At 44.2% G+C, this 18713-nt stretch overlaps 1 protein-coding gene across 2 annotated transcripts in view; it reads right to left on the bottom strand.

The window, feature by feature from the left end:
• LOC110507925 (chloride channel protein 2) overlaps window positions 1-18713 on the bottom strand; it is a 211224-nt gene that overhangs the window by 81972 nt on the left and 110539 nt on the right. For both annotated transcript variants that reach the window (XM_036964661.1, XM_036964662.1), the window contains exons 3-6: window positions 2344-2475; window positions 1356-1484; window positions 1089-1222; window positions 670-747 (exon numbers count right to left, since the gene is read on the bottom strand). In XM_036964661.1, the coding sequence (XP_036820556.1) occupies window positions 670-747; window positions 1089-1222; window positions 1356-1484; window positions 2344-2475 (473 nt within the window). The remainder of the gene's footprint in view (window positions 1-669; window positions 748-1088; window positions 1223-1355; window positions 1485-2343; window positions 2476-18713) is intronic.

Below are 18713 nucleotides of genomic sequence, written 5' to 3'. Positions count from 1 at the left end.
TTATAGTGATAAGATGTAATGTGGTGGTACTGTGGTTTAAATGTGATGATAAATGTAGCAGATTAGTCTCGTGACTACTATATACTTTGTTTGTTCCTATGCTAGCTTCAAGCAGAGCCTGTGCTCTCGGTTAACACACCCCATCACTGCCTATTATTGCCCCCAGCACAAGGTCCACCTGTGTAATGAGGATGGTGTTTAATCAGCATCTGTCAGGTGGATTGATTATCTTGGCAACGGAAAAATGCTCACTAACACATTTACATTTGAGTCATTTAGCAGAACTCTTTCCTAGAGCGAACTACAGTAGTAAGTGCATACTCTTTCATGTATTCATACTAATAGTGATGTAAACAAATTTGTGCACAAAATGTGAGAGAAATACGCTTTTTGTGCGTATGGAACATTTCTGGGATATTTCATTTCAGCTCATGAAACATGGGACCAACGCTTTACATGTTGCGTTTATATTTTTGTTCAGTGTATATTGACACTGCTTGGGCATTGAGCTACCCTGAAGGAGCAGAGCCTATATCGACAAGACGTGCATTATTCATTTCGTAATAAATGGTTCAACATATTTCTGCGTGGTGTTTCCTTCTGAAAGATCATATTGATAACAATGTGGTAACTTGTGTGTGTGTGTGTACTTGTCCAGGTGTGGTTTACCTCGTAGATTCCACCAAACAGAGACATGAACTTGCTGAGGAGTGCAGCACACAGACTGGCAATGTGAACAAACGGACCCTAGAGAGGGAGAGAGAATGTCTTGTGAATGATTTCCTAAAATACTTGGTCCACGTGTCATCACAACCCCACGCCAGCGCCAGTCTCTGTGTTTCACTATGATAACCCCTTGTCCTATGAATCACAGATATATTGATTGATTTTAGGAGCCTTCAAGCCAGATTGCATCTGCTGGCTGTCAAATGTGTGTGTGTCTGCATAACTAGTGGAACAGACTGTACTGTACTGGCAGCAACATGTGACACACTCATACAAGCCTGACTGTGAGAACAGCGTATGTGTGTGTACGGGTCAGAGGTGTGTGTGTAGTGAGAATAATTTGTACTGAGTGTGTCTGTTACCTCCTTTCCCAGAGGCATGCCACTGCCCAGGGCACAGGTGAGGCCGATCACTTTGGCCACAAAGGTTTTAAAGGTGAGGTATTCTTTCAGCACTACACCCCTCAGAATGGTCTTCATCTCTGGGATACCTGAACCTAGAGGGGGAGAGGGGGTTATGGTGCTATGGTGCAGTCAGTATGTGTGTGTGTGTGTGTGTGTGTGTGTGTGTGTGTGTGTGTGTGTGTGTGTGTGTGTGTGTGTGTGTGTGTGTGTGTGTGTGTGTCTTACCTACGGCCTGTGGGGCCAGTATCTGTGTGAAGCCAGCTGAGAAGGTGATGAGCACCACAGGGTAGGTGACCCAGGCCAGGTATTGGAGAAACACATTACTCTCCAGGCCTCCGTACATCCACTTCTGTGCTGTGGACACACACAGTCCAATATCAACTTGGTGTCAATCATAAAGTAAAAGTACATCCAATATATAAATTGTGAAAACATATATAAATCATGAGAATCGCAATACCTATTGCCACCTAAGTATCGTGATAATATTGTATCGTGAGGTTCCTGGCAAATCCCAACCCTACTCATGAGTACAGCGACAAAATATCTGACAACAGTAGAACCCGCAGGACTCTTCTCCTAAAAATGACTTCATTACAGGGAGAGATCAAAATGTGTATGTGCCTGTGTGGAGAAAGAGGGGATGGGCGGCTTGCTTCTAGATGACTCACTCTTCTCCCCTCTCTACTTTCTCCACATGCAGTCTACCATCTGACACACACACACACCACAGAAATGTGTGTAAATGTGTGTTTGACTGAAGATATAGCACATTGACACCCACACACCTTCTGAACACCCAGCATACATGCTACCAGCACACAAACACAGTTTCACGCTGCAAAAATTAAACTAAACCACGTTTAAGCTAATCGTACACACACACATGCGCACACACAGTTTCATGGCGCAAAGATGACATTAAACCAGATTTAAGCTAATCATACACACAAACACACACCTGCATGCAGCTCAGGAGGACAGTAATCTGCACTGCAGCTCACTATGAACACACACACCCTGGTTGGAGGGATGTACGTGAGTAAACCACAATGTCTGAGATTATCTGGTGTGTGACATGTCTTATTTAGCTGCATGCAGGAGAGATGTCAGATGAAAAGATTCAGCCAAAGGAACGGAGTGTACAGCTGACCAACGTCGTCATTAGACCAAGTCTACCCCAACTCCCTCCCTTCAACTCCCTCCTCCTTACCTTGTAGACAGATGGCGATAGCGAAGTCAACCACCCAGCTGACCAGAGCCATGAGTAGACCGAGGAGGATGAGGAAGATCCAGTCTTCACCAACACGAGAGATGAGGAACTTCTGACAGCGCAATGTACAGACTGGAGGGAAGAGAGATACAGGTGCACACTGTTAGGCAACAACAACACTGTTACTACTAAAGTACTGGTCAGTCAAGTCAGTCAGAACTACAAAACAAACCAACCAACACATCTTACAGACTGAGGAGAGAAGTTTAGCATTGTTAAAACTACATTACCCACCTTGGAGTCAGTACTACACATACCCACCATACAATGTAAACCCCTGCACCCACAACTGCCCATTTGTTGATGTCAACTTTCGCACACACCTCTAGTATAATTTTAAATGGGGCTGTTTTTTTATTCACAGAGTTTACTCCAATCCTCTCGTCTTTCTAACCCCACCCCCCCACCCCCCACACACATACTGTACTGCGTCCTCTACCAGTTCCTCCCCTATTTTCCTCTGCTCTCTCCCTCTCTCCTGACCTCATTGCTCCTCTCAGAGTGAAGAGGTCTAGCAGCAGGGACACCTCTAGTCCTCAACTTTAACGACTGTGTCACATCAGGCACTCCACACTGTCCTAACACTAGTACTGCTCTGCTCCCCTCTCATCTAATTCTGTCTCCTCTCATCTCACCAATGTACTAAACCACTAAACCACACTAATGCTACTTTACCACACTACAAGATTATGTCAGAGGAAAGGGAGAATAAACAAAGGTATAAAATAAAATCTTCTTTCAGTATCTCCCTCTTCCTCTCTCTTCCTGCCTTTCTTTTCCTTCTCATCTAAAATATTATTGCTCTCCCCATCTCTGTCTCTCCTCCATCATGTATAGTACAGCCTGTGTGTACTATCATATAGGGGAACAGATTGTCCTGAGGCAGGAATGGAGACAGAGCATTAGTACACCCTGTGTGTACTATCATATAGGGGAACAGATTGTCCTGAGGCAGGAATGGCGACAGGGCATTAGTACACCCTGTGTGTACTATCATATAGGGGAATAAATTGTCCTGAGGCAGGAATGGCGAACTGCTTATATAAGCAGTGTAAAACACTGTGTGTGTGTTGCATCATCTCACCCACAGCCCAGCTGTGTTCTAAGAGCCCCTTCTGTTCTCTAGTCAGCATCCAGAGCAATTAGGGTTAAGTGCCTTGCTCAAGGGAACATCGACAGATGTTTCCTCTAGTCGGCTCGGGATTCGAACCAGCGACCTTTCGGTTTCTGTCCCAACGCTCTTAACCGCTAGGCTACCTGCCTCTGTCTGTTTGCGTGTGTGAGAGCATGTACATGCAAACATATACATGTACATATACAAGTGTGTGTTTCAACCAGCAGCAGGTGTAAGCGTGTCTGGTCTCTGAGCAGTAATGTGGTTAGCTCCGTCTGTGCTGCTATGGCTCACTGGTTTTCCTTGGGTACACAGTACACACATTAAAAAGCTTACCAGCGTTATTCTTTATGGCAGGCAATAACCTGCATGCCATTCCCCTCCGTCCCTATCCTCTCTTCTCTTCAATTTCTCATTCACCCCATCCTGTCTTCCACCCTTCCTTCCTTACCATCTCTCTTTCTCATCACTCTTCAACCCACGGCTTTAACTTCTCTCATTACTCTTATCCTTCGTTTTCCTTTTCTACCTTCTATCTCTTCTCTTTGTATTGGTCTTCCTCTCCTTACTGGAACTTTCTTTGCTTTCTCTCTCTTTCCACTTTTCTTTTCCTTTTTTTCCTCTGTCCCTAGTTTCTTTGCTCCTCCATCTCCTTCTCCTCTCCTGTCTCTCTTGGACTATCCTTTAGCCTTCTTTTTTTACGCTTTCTCTCTCCCTCTCTCTGCCTCTAGCAATAATACCCACATACCTGCTGAGACTAATTTAGGTTGCCTTGGATACAGAATGCGTCCGCTTTCCATGCCAAACTCTAAATGGCTGAGAGAATGAATGAGTGAAGATGAACAAGTGAGAGAAAGGAAACACATAAAAGGAAACACATAAGAAAGAGAGACAATTAGCTAGGCCTGCTTGGCTATGTGTACAACCACAAGCAAATGGCATTAGGATAGAACGGGACAGAAAACCACACCACTCAGCTCTTTAACTTTTACATTTCAACTAGGAGAGAGAGGAAGAGAGGGAGGGAGAAGGAGACAAAAAAAAGTGCACGAGGGAGACCCCTATAAAACACAACCCTTCCCTCCTTGACTAATACAACCCTATAAAACACAGCCCTTCCCTCCTTGACTAATACAACCCTATAAAACACAACCCTTCCCTCCTTGACTGTAGTCTAACCCCTATAAAACACAACCCTTCCCTCCTCGACTAATACAACCCTATAAAACACAACCCTTCCCTCCTTGACTGTAGTCTAACCCCTATAAAACACAACCCTTCCCTCCTTGACTAATACAACCCTATAAAACACAACCCTTCCCTCCTTGACTGTAGTCTAACCCCTATAAAACACAACCCTTCCCTCCTCGACTGTAGTCTAACCCCTATAAAACACAACCCTTCCCGCCTCGACTAATACAACCCTATAAAACACAACCCTTCCCTCCTCGACTGTAGTCTAACCCCTATAAAACACAACCCTTCCCTCCTCAACTAATACAACCCTATAAAACACAACCCTTCCCTCCTCGACTGTAGTCTAACCCCTATAAAACACAACCCTTCTCTCCTCGACTGTAGTCTAACCCCTATAAAACACAACCCTTCCCTCCTTGACTGTAGTCTAACCCCTATAAAACACAACCCTTCCCTCCTCGACTAATACAACCCTATAAAACACAACCCTTCCCTCCTTGACTGTAGTCTAACCCCTATAAAACACAACCCTTCCCTCCTCGACTGTAGTCTAACCCCTATAAAACACAACCCTTCCCTCCTCGACTAATACAACCCTATAAAACACAACCCTTCCCTCCTCGACTGTAGTCTAACCCCTATAAAACACAACCCTTCCCTCCTCGACTAATACAACCCTATAAAACACAACCCTTCCCTCCTTGACTGTAGTCTAACCCCTATAAAACACAACCCTTCCCTCCTCGACTAATACAACCCTATAAAACACAACCCTTCCATCCTCGACTAATACAACCCTATAAAACACAACCCTTCCCTCCTCGACTGTAGTCTAACCCCTATAAAACACAGTCCTTCCCTCCTCGACTGTAGTCTAACCCCTATAAAACACAACCCTTCCCTCCTCGACTAATACAACCCTATAAAACACAACCCTTCCCTCCTCAACTGTAGTCTAACCCCTATAAAACACAAACCTTCCCTCCTCGACTAATACAACCCTATAACACAACCCTTCCCTCCTTGACTAATACAACCCTATAAAACACAACCCTTCCCTCCTCGACTGTAGTCTAACCCCTATAAAACACAACCCTTCCCTCCTCGACTGTAGTCTAACCCCTATAAAACACAACCCTTCCCTCCTCGACTAATACAACCCTATAAAACACAACCCTTCCCTCCTCGACTGTAGTCTAACCCCTATAAAACACAACCCTTCCCTCCTCGACTAATACAACCCTATAAAACACAACCCTTCCCTCCTCGACTGTAGTCTAACCCCTATAAAACACAACCCTTCTCTCCTCGACTGTAGTCTAACCCCTATAAAACACAACCCTTCCCTCCTTGACTGTAGTCTAACCCCTATAAAACACAACCCTTCCCTCCTCGACTAATACAACCCTATAAAACACAACCCTTCCCTCCTTGACTGTAGTCTAACCCCTATAAAACACAACCCTTCCCTCCTCGACTGTAGTCTAACCCCTATAAAACACAACCCTTCCCTCCTCGACTAATACAACCCTATAAAACACAACCCTTCCCTCCTCGACTGTAGTCTAACCCCTATAAAACACAACCCTTCCCTCCTCGACTAATACAACCCTATAAAACACAACCCTTCCCTCCTTGACTGTAGTCTAACCCCTATAAACACAACCCTTCCCTCCTCGACTAATACAACCCTATAAAACACAACCCTTCCCTCCTCGACTAATACAACCCTATAAAACACAACCCTTCCCTCCTCGACTGTAGTCTAACCCCTATAAAACACAGTCCTTCCCTCCTCGACTGTAGTCTAACCCCTATAAAACACAACCCTTCCCTCCTCGACTAATACAACCCTATAAAACACAACCCTTCCCTCCTCAACTGTAGTCTAACCCCTATAAAACACAACCCTTCCCTCCTCGACTAATACAACCCTATAACACAACCCTTCCCTCCTTGACTAATACAACCCTATAAAACACAACCCTTCCCTCCTCGACTGTAGTCTAACCCCTATAAAACGCAACCCTTCCCTCCTCGACTGTAGTCTAACCCCTATAAAACACAACCCTTCCCTCCTCGACTGTAGTCTAACCCCTATAAAACACAACCCTTCCCTCCTCGACTGTAGTCTAACCCCTATAAAACACAACCCTTCTCTCCTCGACTGTAGTCTAACCCCTATAAAACACAACCCTTCCCTCCTTGACTGTAGTCTAACCCCTATAAAACACAACCCTTCCCTCCTCGACTAATACAACCCTATAACACAACCCTTCCCTCCTTGACTGTAGTCTAACCCCTATAAAACACAACCCTTCCCTCCTCGACTGAAGTCTAACCCCTATAAAACACAACCCTTCCCTCCTCGACTAATACAACCCTATAAAACACAACCCTTCCCTCCTTGACTGTAGTCTAACCACTATAAAACACAACCCTTCCCTCCTCGACTAATACAACCCTATAAAACACAACCCTTCCCTCCTCGACTAATACAACCCTATAAAACACAACCCTTCCCTCCTCGACTGTAGTCTAACCCCTATAAAACACAACCCTTCCCTCCTTGACTGTAGTCTAACCCCTATAAAACACAACCCGTCCCTCCTCGACTAATACAACCCTATAAAACACAACCCTTCCCTCCTTGACTGTAGTCTAACCCCTATAAAACACAACCCTTCCCTCCTCGACTGTAGTGTAACCCATATAAAACACAACCCTTCCCTCCTTGACTGTAATCTAACCCCTATAAAACACAACCTTTCCCTCCTCGACTGTAATCTAACCTCTATAAAACACAACCCTTCCCTCCTCGACTAATACAACCCTATAAAACACAACCCTTCCCTCCTTGACTGTAGTCTAACCCCTATAAAACACAACCCTTCCCTCCTCGACTGTAATCTAACCCCTAATAAACACAACCCTTCCCTCCTTAACTGTATTCTAACCCCTATAAAACACAACCCTTCCCTCCTTGACTGTAATCTAACCCCTAATAAACACAACCCTTCCCTCCTTAACTGTATACTAACCCCTATAAAACACAACCTTTCCCTCCTTGACTGTAATCTAACCCCTAATAAACGCAACCCTTCCCTCCTTAACTGTATACTAACCCCTATAAAACACAACCTTTCCTTCCTTGACTGTAATCTAACCCCTAATAAACACAACACTTCCCTCCTTAACTGTATACTAACACCTATAAAATACAACCTTTCCCTCCCTGCTCCTCACTCTCTCACAGCAACATCTCCCATAGATGGCTTCCTTATGCTATTGAGATGTTTAGGGATGGGAGGATGTTTATGCAAATTAGATATAAATACTGTGGCTGATTCTCGGGTAAACGCCTAGTTGTGTTCCTCCATCACACCACCACCCAGTATATGGGAACGACTTACCAGCTTATGACTTCACATCACACTGAGCATGGTTACATGCACACAATAATACAATTATTGTAGATAGTCAGATTAATATACATTTCCCTAAAAATCCTGTATGCTTACTTCGATTTGGACCTTACACTGATTAAGATAAGCAGAGTAAGGTGTTTACATGACTATTGCAATACTCGGCCTACTGCCATAATCCGTTTAATATTGAATTATTAGAGTGCATGTAAAACATACTCTATGATACGTCTCATTGCTGGTTAATGGCGTTATGACACAAACTCTCCTCGCTTCGCTGCCTACTTCTATACCCCCTTCTCTAGTGGGGGTTTACGGTCGTAAAGGGAAATGCTATGAAATAACTCCAGCCATGAGGGAGACTGGCATGACAGGATGATAACTGATTAAAACACGAAGGTGAAAACTCCTGTTCTGTTTTAGGGCTCAGTGCAAGACAGGTGGTGATGACATAAGACCTGAAAGCCGGAGCCAACCCCCAGAGCTCTCATTCTGCTCTAAGTGTGTGTGTTTAGGAAAGCGTGTATTAAGAGCAGGTGCAACCAGAGCTTCCCGGGGAGGTCTGAGCTCAGTGTATGACAGCACCTATAGCCTGAGCCCAGCTATCAGCCAAGCCATTAGTCTGATGGGTGAATGGGTGAGTGAGCCAGGGGAGCTCTGGGGGTTGGAAGAATACCTGAGGGTAAGTGTCTGGTCTACTGATGGCTGACACACATTAAATGACACAGATGGATGGTGAGTAGAGGGAGGACTCTCACCAGGTGCCACTCATCATGACCAACAGATAAATCTCTACCTCTAAACTCTACTTACCAAATCTGCCTCTGTTACATTCCAATTGCCTTCTCTTTCTGAACTCATGTTTTATGTCTTTATTTTCCTCTCGTTTGCTTACTGTTTTTTCTCCTATTCTTTCTATTTCAGTGTGAGTCAAAGTGGAGAGCTTTGATCCATGGCCAAAATGACACGCACGCACGCACGCACGCACAGAGTTAGATACCACCACAACATAATCTTCAATGAAGACATTATGTTGTCATGGCAACAACCCTTATATCCCCCTTCCTGCTAGAGGACAGCTGGGACCTGTTCCTCAGGTCTAGGGGTGGAGTTTGTCCTGCTCAGATCTAGGGGTGGAGTTTGTCTTGCTCAGCTCTAGGGGTGGAGTTTGTCCTGCTCGGATCTAGGGGTGGAGTTTATCCTGCTCAGATCTAGGGGTGGAGTTTGTCCTGCTCAGATCTAGGGGAGGAGTTTGTCCTGCTCAGATCTAGGGGTGGAGTTTGTCCTGCTCGGATCTAGGGGTGGAGTTTATCCTGCTCAGATCTAGGGGTGGAGTTTGTCCTGCTCAGATCTAGGGGAGGAGTTTGTCCTGCTCAGATCTAGGGGTGGAGTTTGTCCTGCTCAGATCTAGGAGTGGAGTTTGTCCTTCTCAGATCTAGGGGTGGAGTTTGTCCTGCTCAGATCTAGGACCAAGAGCAACTCCTGACCAGTCTTTGGGATTAGCTACTTGTAAAAACATTTAACAAATGTAACGCGTTTCTTTACAATGTTACTTTATGTGGAAAGCATCAAGTTATATTACTAGTTATATTACTTTGCGTTACTGTCATGAAAAAAACCCTCAAAATCTCAGTTTGTTTGACTGTCGGAGGGAGCAGGGTGAGCCTTGCATGCTATACCAAAGATATAAAGTAGCCTAACTCAGGTTTGATCACTTGTTTCTACTTTCGTCTGTGGCACTGCTTTCCTGTGCTAGTCTACAAGTGCTACGCTATATATGGGCTGCTTAATTAGCCATATTTGGCATTTATTAGGATCTCCATTAGCCGATGCAAAAGCATCAGCTACGCTTCCTGGGGTCCACTTGAAACAATACATGACATAATACTGTAAGGTTCTGTATTTATTTTCTTAGTCAACCCTGTGTTCTGTTTCGTTGTGTTCTTGAATGTAGTCCTGTTTCTTTGTGTTCTTGAACATAGCCCTGTCTTTCATTTTTGTTCATTGATTTCTCCCAGAAGCAATTCTCCATCCCAGTATTGATAACCGTGAGGGGGTTACTAAGTATGTAGAGGGCTTGATAGATTCGGGAGCAGCAGGTAATTTTATCGATCACCAGCTAGTACAAGAGCTTGACATTGATCTAACACCTGTCGCCACTCCTTTAAGGATTAACACCCTGGACGGGCAGCCATTGGGATTGGTTTTGGTGTGGAAGACTACAGATTGGTTTTGGTGTGGAAGACTCCATTCAACTTATGGAACTTCCCAAACAGCCACTCATCCTCAGACACCCCTGGCTTTGTCGTCACGACCTTGCCATCTCGTGGCGACAAGGTGAACTACTGTCCTGGTCTTCTACCTGCTTCACCAGTTGTCTCAGCCTACCCTGCAGAGCCACCATCATTGAGGACCCTGCCTCTGCAGTGCCACCCATCATGCCATCTGAATACGCCCAGTACAGCAATGTCTTTAGCAAAATCAAGGCCTCCACTCTGCCACCACATCGCCCAGGGGACTGTGCTTACCCCCTATCTATCCCGGAAAATGAGGCAATGGAGAACTACATTGATTAAACACTCAAATGGTTTCATTCGTCCTTCTTCTTGCCTGGCTGTGCAAGGCTTCTTCATTGGAAAAAAGGACGGTAGTCTCCATCCATGTATTGATTACCATTCCTTGAATGACGTCACGGCCAAGAACCGTATTCCTCTGATCCCAGCGACCCTTGAACAAGTGGGCCACTCCAACATCTTTTTTTAAACTCGAAGTGCATATAACCTTGTCCGTATACGTGAAGGCGACAAATGGAAGACGGCCTTTATCACCGCACGAGGGCACTACGAATACCTGGTCATGCCCTACGGCCTTAGTAACGCCCCCGCCGTCTTCCAATCCTTTATGAACAAGGTTTTCCAGGATATCCAACTGCTTTCTCATCGTCTACATTGATTACATCATGATTTACTTCCACTCCCTGAAGGAACATATACAGCATGTGGAAAAGGTTCTTCAACGACTCCTTGACCATAACCTTTATGTGAAGACTGAAAAGAGCACCCCCATGTAACCTCGGTAAACTTCCTCGGTTTCGTACTGACTCCTGTAGGGATCAGCATGGATGAGAACCAAGTCACCGCCATCAGTAACTGGCCCAAACCCAACACCGTTAATTAAGGAACTCTGTTTCATTGGGTTCTCCAACTACTATCGCTGGTTCATTCGGAACTTCAGTTCTACTGCCGCTCCCTTCACTGTCCTTACCAGCCAAAAGACCCTGACCCTTCAATGGACTGATACAGTCCTGACTGCTTTCAACAACTTGAAACGCCTCTTCATCTCAGCTCCTGTCCTTCGCCAACCTGATCCGACCCTTCCTTTCACCCTGGAGGTGGATGCCTCCGGTGTAGGAGTCATACTCTCTCAGCGGGTGGGAACACCTCCAAAATCACATCCCTGTGCCTTCTTCACCGGGAAGTGATCCTACGCTGAGAGGAATTATGATGTGGGGAACAGAAGTCCTTGCCATCAAGCTGGCCCTTGAGGAGTGGCGCCACTGGTTGGAGTGCGCACAACATTCCTTTCTAGTCCTAACAGATCCTCGTAATCTGGAATATATCAGAGGTTAAACTCCAGAGAAGCCCCCTGGGCTCTTCACACGCTTCCATTTTCATGTTACTTACATCCCTGGAAAGAAAAACGTAAAATCTGATGCTCTCTCCCACCAGTTTGACCTTCCGACCAGTAACTCCTACCCTACACCCATTCTCCCTTCCTCTTGCATTATGGGACCGGTACAGTGGGAGGTTCACCCTGCCATACAAGAAGCCCAATTCATCACAAGGCCCTTAACTCAATTCCATAGAAAATTTGTGGGCAGAACTGAAAAAGCGTGTGTGAGCAAGGAGGCCTACAAAACTGACTCAGTTACACCAGCTCTGTCAGGGGAAAAGGGCTGAAATTCACCCAACTTATTGTGGGAAGCTTGTGGAAGGCTACCTGAAACGTTTGACCCAAGTTAAACAATTTAAAGGCAATGCTACCAAATACTAATTTAGTGTATGTACACTTCTGACCCACTGGGAATGTGATGAAAGAATTAAAAGCTGAAATAAATAATTCTCTCTACTATTATTCTGACATTTCACATTCTTAAAATAATGTGGTGATCTTAACTGACCTAAAACAGGGAATTTTTACTCTGATTAAATGTCATGAATTGTGAAAAACTGAGTGTAATTGTATTTGGCTAAGGTGTATGTAAACTTCAACTGTAACTACCATCAAAGGAATTATCTAAGTGTATTTCATGGACAGAATATTAATGTCTTATGATGTTAATAAGTTGCCAATTATATGAACAATGTCGTTCATTCTACATGTTGTTATGGAATATTTTTCATTATTTTCTGGGTTGCTTGTTTTAAGTGCTGATCTGAGATTGAATCAAATAGAAATGTCACTGACATGTCTATGGTACTGAGTGGGCTGCCCACATTGGGCTTTGTCCTAAGGCAGACAGTTTCAGTGCAAAAAGTGGAATTATATTATATGTGCATATGATTATTGTAGACAATAATCTTGGAGACAATAGTTAAACGAACATAGGTTAGGTTACTTACATTTACTGCACTTCTATTTCTCTGGGATATAATACAATTTCCATGTCCTCTGTTGCTTATTATGAAATGGAGGACTGGAGCACTACCAAACCCTGACCGTCAGTCTCTTAAACCTTTACAGGATCGGTGTTCCTAAATCGGGACAGTTGTTGCTCAATATGCGAAAATGTGACTAGAATGACGTTATAAACAACAGTCAACTTTCTGGGACATAGACATGTCTTATATGGGCAGAAAGCCTAACTTATTGTTAATCTAACTGCAGTGTCTAATTTACAGTAGCTATTACAGTGAGAGAAAAAAACAGTCTGAGGATAGTGCAGTTTGAGGATAGTGCACAACAGCAAAACACTTATCACAGCAACTGGTTTGATACGTTCACATCTGAAGGTAAATAATGTACTTACATTCAAGAATCTTTCTCTGATATGTCATTCTGAGGGTCCCAGAAATAAAATGTAGCGCAGTTTTGATTGATAAAATCCATTTTTATATTCAAATGTAGGAACTGGGTTCTACAGTTTGACCCCACTGCTGTCTCTGGCTCCACACCCATCCTGCCCGGCCATCTAGATGTGTGAAGGTCAGTGTCTTTTCTGTAGGGAAGCTAATGATCCATCATGTATGACAATCCTAGGAGTGTGTATTTTTTTTATTACCATAGCATTTTTGTATGTTCTCTATAGTTATGTACTTGAAATTGTATCAATTGTTCAATTTGGCACATTTGGGCAAACTCGTGAAGGTCACCTGGCAGACTTGATACAAAATATTGTGTAGTGATGTAATTCTTACATGGATCAGTCAGAAACTTTGCACACACTGCTGCCATCTTGTGGAAAAAATCTAAATTACACTTAGAATCCTAAATCGCTGCCTCGCCTTTCTCTTGCATTTCAAAAATGATGGAAAGATGGAATGATGGAAAGAAAAATAGAAAATGAATGTTTTTGTAGTAATATCTTTCACCAGATCTAATGTGTTATTCCCCTACATTAATTTCACATTTCCACACACTTTAAAGTGTCCGTGCTTTAGGTCCTGAGCTATAGGCAGTTAGATTTGGGTATGTCATTTTAGGTGGAAATTGAAAAAAAGGGTTTATGTTGATGGAGATAATCCTGGAACCCCTGTGTTTAGAGTGAATCGATCTCTTTTAAAGAGTGTAGGTTGTAGGTTGCTTCCATAGCAACTCAAAATGAGACATTCCTGTCTTTGCAAAGTTTCTTCAGGAACTCGTTTAGAGCAGCGATGGTGGCTGAAATGTCCCGAATCCCTTCTATCGCCCTGCGCTTCCCTGCACAAACAAGGGTATTCAAGAGAATGTTGTAGTCCGTCTGTTCCTCAGATTGCCGAAAGCGAATGTCGGTAATCCAAAGTGAGTGACAATGGTGCCAAAATTAGAGTAGTTGGCTAGAACTGTGGGCAGGAGGGAGTTGATGTCTTGGACACTGGTGCCTGGGTCAGTGGACCTTGGTTGTCCCATAGCCCGCAGGCAGGCCAAAATCTCTCACCATCGAGCTGCTGCCCACGGCGATGCTGGTTGTGTTAGAATCCAATGGGGAAGGAAGAGGGGGAACATAATGGGCCTGCCTCAGGCAGGGGGGAGGAGGTGTGCTTTGACTCATGCCAGCCTGACTCACCGCACATGTAACAGCGGATGGTGTCGGAATCCTCAGGGAGATGGAGGAGGGCCCAATACCTTGTATCTTTTGGTTAGTGACTGGCTGAGCTGTGGAGGGTGCCCCTGGACGGCTGCTGGCTGTTGGTGTACTCCCAGGATCAGAGCAGACTCACAGGGCCGGTATGTCCGCCTCCAGCGGGGCAAAGCAAAGTAGCTGGATCTGGTCTTCTAGGATATATGGACCTCCTTCACCTTGCCAGTGTCCAGTCTCCCACTGGCCGCGGAGTTGAGCTTACAATCTGTCCAGTGGCTTGGAGCAGGTCAGTACCACCCGACTCTTCGACCCCTTGGCTGTAGGAGGCATTCAGAACTGACATTCCGTGTGCCTGGGCTGCATCAAAGTACTTAGAAAGCACATCTTGTTTTTCCCACAGCTGAGACAAAGAATTTATGTTAATTTATCAGTTCCACCTTACAGTTGAAGTCGGAAGTTTACATACAACTTAGCCAAATACATTTCAACTCAGTTTTTCACAATTCCTGACATTTAATCCTAGTACAAATTCCCTGTATCGGGTCATTTAGGATCACCACTTTATTTTAAGAATGTGAAATGTCAGAATAATAATAGTGATTTATTTCAGCTTTCATTTCTTTCATCAGATTCCCAGTTGGTCAGAAGTTTACATACACTCAATTAGTATTTGGTAGTATTTCCTTTAAATTGTTTAACTTGGGTCAAATGTTTCAGGTAGCCTTCCACAAGCTTCCCACAATACGTTGGGTGAATTTTGGCCCATTCCTCCTGACAGAGCTGGTGTAACTGAGTCAGGTTTGTAGGCCTCCTTGCTCACACATGCTTTTTCAGTTCTGTCCACAAATTTTCTATGGGATTGAGGTTAGGGCTTTGTGACGGCCACTCCAATACCTTCACCTTGTTGTCCTTAAGCCATGTTGCCACAACTTTGGAAGTATGCTTGGGGTCATTGTCCATTTGGAAGACCCATTTTTGACCAAGCTTTAACTTCCCGACTGATGTCTTGAGATGTTGCTTCAATGTATCCACATAATTTGCTATCCTCATGATGCAATCTATTTTGTGAAGTGCACCAGTCCCTCCTGCAGCAAAGCACACCCACAACATGATGCTGCCACCCTCGTGCTTCACGGTTGAGATGGTGTTCTTCGGCTTGCAAGCCTCCCCCTTTTCCCTCCAAACATAACAATGGTCATTATGGCCAAACAGTTCTATTTTTGTTTCATCAGACCAGAGGACATTTCTCTAAAAAGTACACTCTTTGTCCCCATGTGCAGTTGCAAACCGAAGTCTGGCATTTTTATGGCGGTACTGGAGCAGTGGCTTCTTCCTTGCTGAGTGGCCTTTCAGGTTATGTCGATATAGGACTAGTTTTACTGTGGGTATAGATACTTTTGTACCTGTTTCCTCCAGCATCTTCACAAGGTCCTTTGCTGTTGTTCTTGGATTGATTTGCACTTTTCGCACCAAAGTACATTCATCTCTAGGAGACAGAATGCGTCTCCTTCCTGAGCTGTATGATGGCTGCGTGGTCCCATGGTGTTTATACTTGCATACTATTGTTTGTACAGATGAACGTGGTACCTTCAGGCATTTGGAAAATGTTCCCAAGGATGAACCAGAACTTGTGGAGGTCTACAATTTTTTTTTCTGAGGTCTTGGCTGATTTATTTTGATTTTCCCATGATGTCAAGAAAAGAGGCACTGAGTTTGAAGGCAGGCCTTGAAATACATCCACAGCTTCATCTCCAATTTACTCAAATTATGTCCCATTTGCCTATCAGAAGCTTCTAAAGCCATAACGTCATTTTCTGGAATTTTCCAAGCTGTTTAAAGGCACAGTCAACTTAGTGTATGTAAACTTCTGACCAACTGGAATTGTGATACAGTGAATTACAAGTTAAATAATCCGTCTGTAAACAGTTGTTGGAAAAATTACTTGTCATGCACAAAGTAGATGTCATAACCGACTTGCCAAAACTATAGTTTGTTAACAAGACATTTGTGGAGTGGTTGAAAAACGAGTTTCAATGACTCCAACCTAAGTGTATGTAAACTTCAGACTTTAACTGTATGTTCCTCTTCCTGTGTAGATATCATCTTGCACCTAGCGCATTTGAGCCCAGACGTAGACACAAATACAACTGGTGTTTTGACTCTAGCACTGCTAGCGTTATCTTGATCTGTTAGCATGAGGGCTAACCATTAACTGTTTTTTTTTTTGTAGGAATCCGGGACACAACTTGTGGTCCCAGCCTAAAAACCTAACCCCATTGCGGAATACTTAGCTATCAGAACTTTCTTATTATTATTATTATTTATGATTTTGTATTTTACACAGTTTTCTCCCCAATTTCAATCTTGTCTCATCGCTGCAACTCCCAAACGGGCTCGGGAGGTGAAGGTCAAGTGTCATCTGAAACATGACCCGCCAAACCAAGCTTCTTACACCCGCCCACTTAACCTGGAAGCCAGCCACACCAATCAAACTCGGATCTGTAGTGACGCCTCGAGCATTGCCGTGCTGTGCCTAAGACCGCTGCGCCAATCGGGAGGCCCAGCTATCAGAACTTTAAAGATGTTGCTGTTGACATGATTAAAACCTATTTAATGAAAACTAATTCAGAAAATGAGTGTAGACAGTACATGTATCTGTTGCGTGATCATTTTATTCCAAATCTTTTTCTCGAGCCGCCAGTTCTGATTGTAGACCGCATGTACCCGGACCCATAGAGCTGTATAGCGGGCACACTTGCCACTAGAAGGGAAAGTCCTATATGGGCAGATCAGAGGTGTGCCCTTTATACATTCCTATGGACAGCAGCTGTCATGACATTTTTCCAAACAGCCTTTCTCCGCTTGCTTGAGAACTAAATGAAGAAACAAGTCAAGATCGGCTCGTGGAAACACACACCCGGTAGAGATATGATTCTGAAACTAATGCACACGTTGTTTGACAAAGTAACTGTAATAATATTTCCCAATTTGAAAAAGTAACGTGTTACTTTATTACATTACTCATAAAATTAATCTGATTACGTAACACGTTACGTAATCAGATTACTTTTAGAACACAGCTTCTGGCCCAGTATGCCACTGTTTTTTTTTATCACAAAATTGATTATGATGGCAGTGCAGTGATGATGGTTAGTGAGGGCCATGATGATGATGGTTAGTGAGGGCCATGATGATGATGGTTAGTGAGGGCCATGATGATGATGGTTAGTGAGGGCCATGATGATGATGGTTAGTGAGGGCCATGATGATGATGGTTAGTGAGGGCCATGATGATGATGGTTAGTGAGGGCCATGATGATGATGGTTAGTGAGGGCCATGATGATGATGGTTAGTGAGGGCCATGATGATGATGGTTAGTGAGGGCCATGATGATGATGGTTAGTGAGGGCCATGATGATGATTAGTTGGTTAGTAAGGGCAATAATGATGTTGGAGAGGACGAAAGGATGAAGATGATGCTAATCATGATAATGATGATGAGAACAATGATGATGTTTATCACATGTCCCTTCCCCTTACAGTAACTAAAACCTCTCACCAGAGGTGACCCATTCAAACAACAGTCAACTCTGACTGTAGAAGGCCAGATGGTGCCATTCATGATCACAATGAGGAATCATTACCATAAGTGGGAAAGTGTGAGTGTGTGTAAGTGATAGAATGTGAGGAGAAAAGGAAAGGTGGAGAGAGAATGTTAGGAGTGAGAGAAAAGAGGAGCGAAAGTTGGAGAGAGGGAGATATGATAGAACGAGTGATGAGAAAGAGGTGGAGTGATGGAGAAAATAATGGAGTGATAGTGGTGAGAAAGAGAGTGATGGAGAGACAGAAAGAGAGAGAGATGATAGAGAGCCAGGGTAATAATCAATGGTGACACACAGGGGAGCAGTGGGCTGTGATTGCTGCTTCATTTCCTGGCTTACCAAAGGGCAGAAAAACCTGCTGCTTTCCTTCACTCCCTCTCTTCCTCCCCTCTTTCTTTCAACCTTTACTGTTCATCTGCCCTTCTCTTTATCATTCTTCCTCTCTCATTCAATTTCTCTCCCTTAGTCCCCTTCTGTGCTCCCCCTCTTTTCTGACTTTATTTTTCCTCACCCAAGCCCTCCCTCTCACTTTCCCTCTCTTTCTCAAACTACCCCTCTCCCCCTGACCCCCTCTCCCAGGTCTTTCTGCTCTCTTTCCCTCTCTTTCTCAAACTCCCCCTCTCTCCCCGACCCCTCTCCCAGGTCTTTCCCTCTCTTTCTCAAACCCCCCCTCTCTCCCTGACCCCCTCTC

The sequence above is a fragment of the Oncorhynchus mykiss genome, chromosome 27, assembly GCF_013265735.2.
Source record: "Oncorhynchus mykiss isolate Arlee chromosome 27, USDA_OmykA_1.1, whole genome shotgun sequence".
In the NCBI taxonomy this organism is placed as follows: domain Eukaryota; kingdom Metazoa; phylum Chordata; class Actinopteri; order Salmoniformes; family Salmonidae; genus Oncorhynchus; species Oncorhynchus mykiss.
Note: the sequence above shows the minus strand (reverse complement) of the source record. Positions and strands in the feature narration are given on the sequence as shown.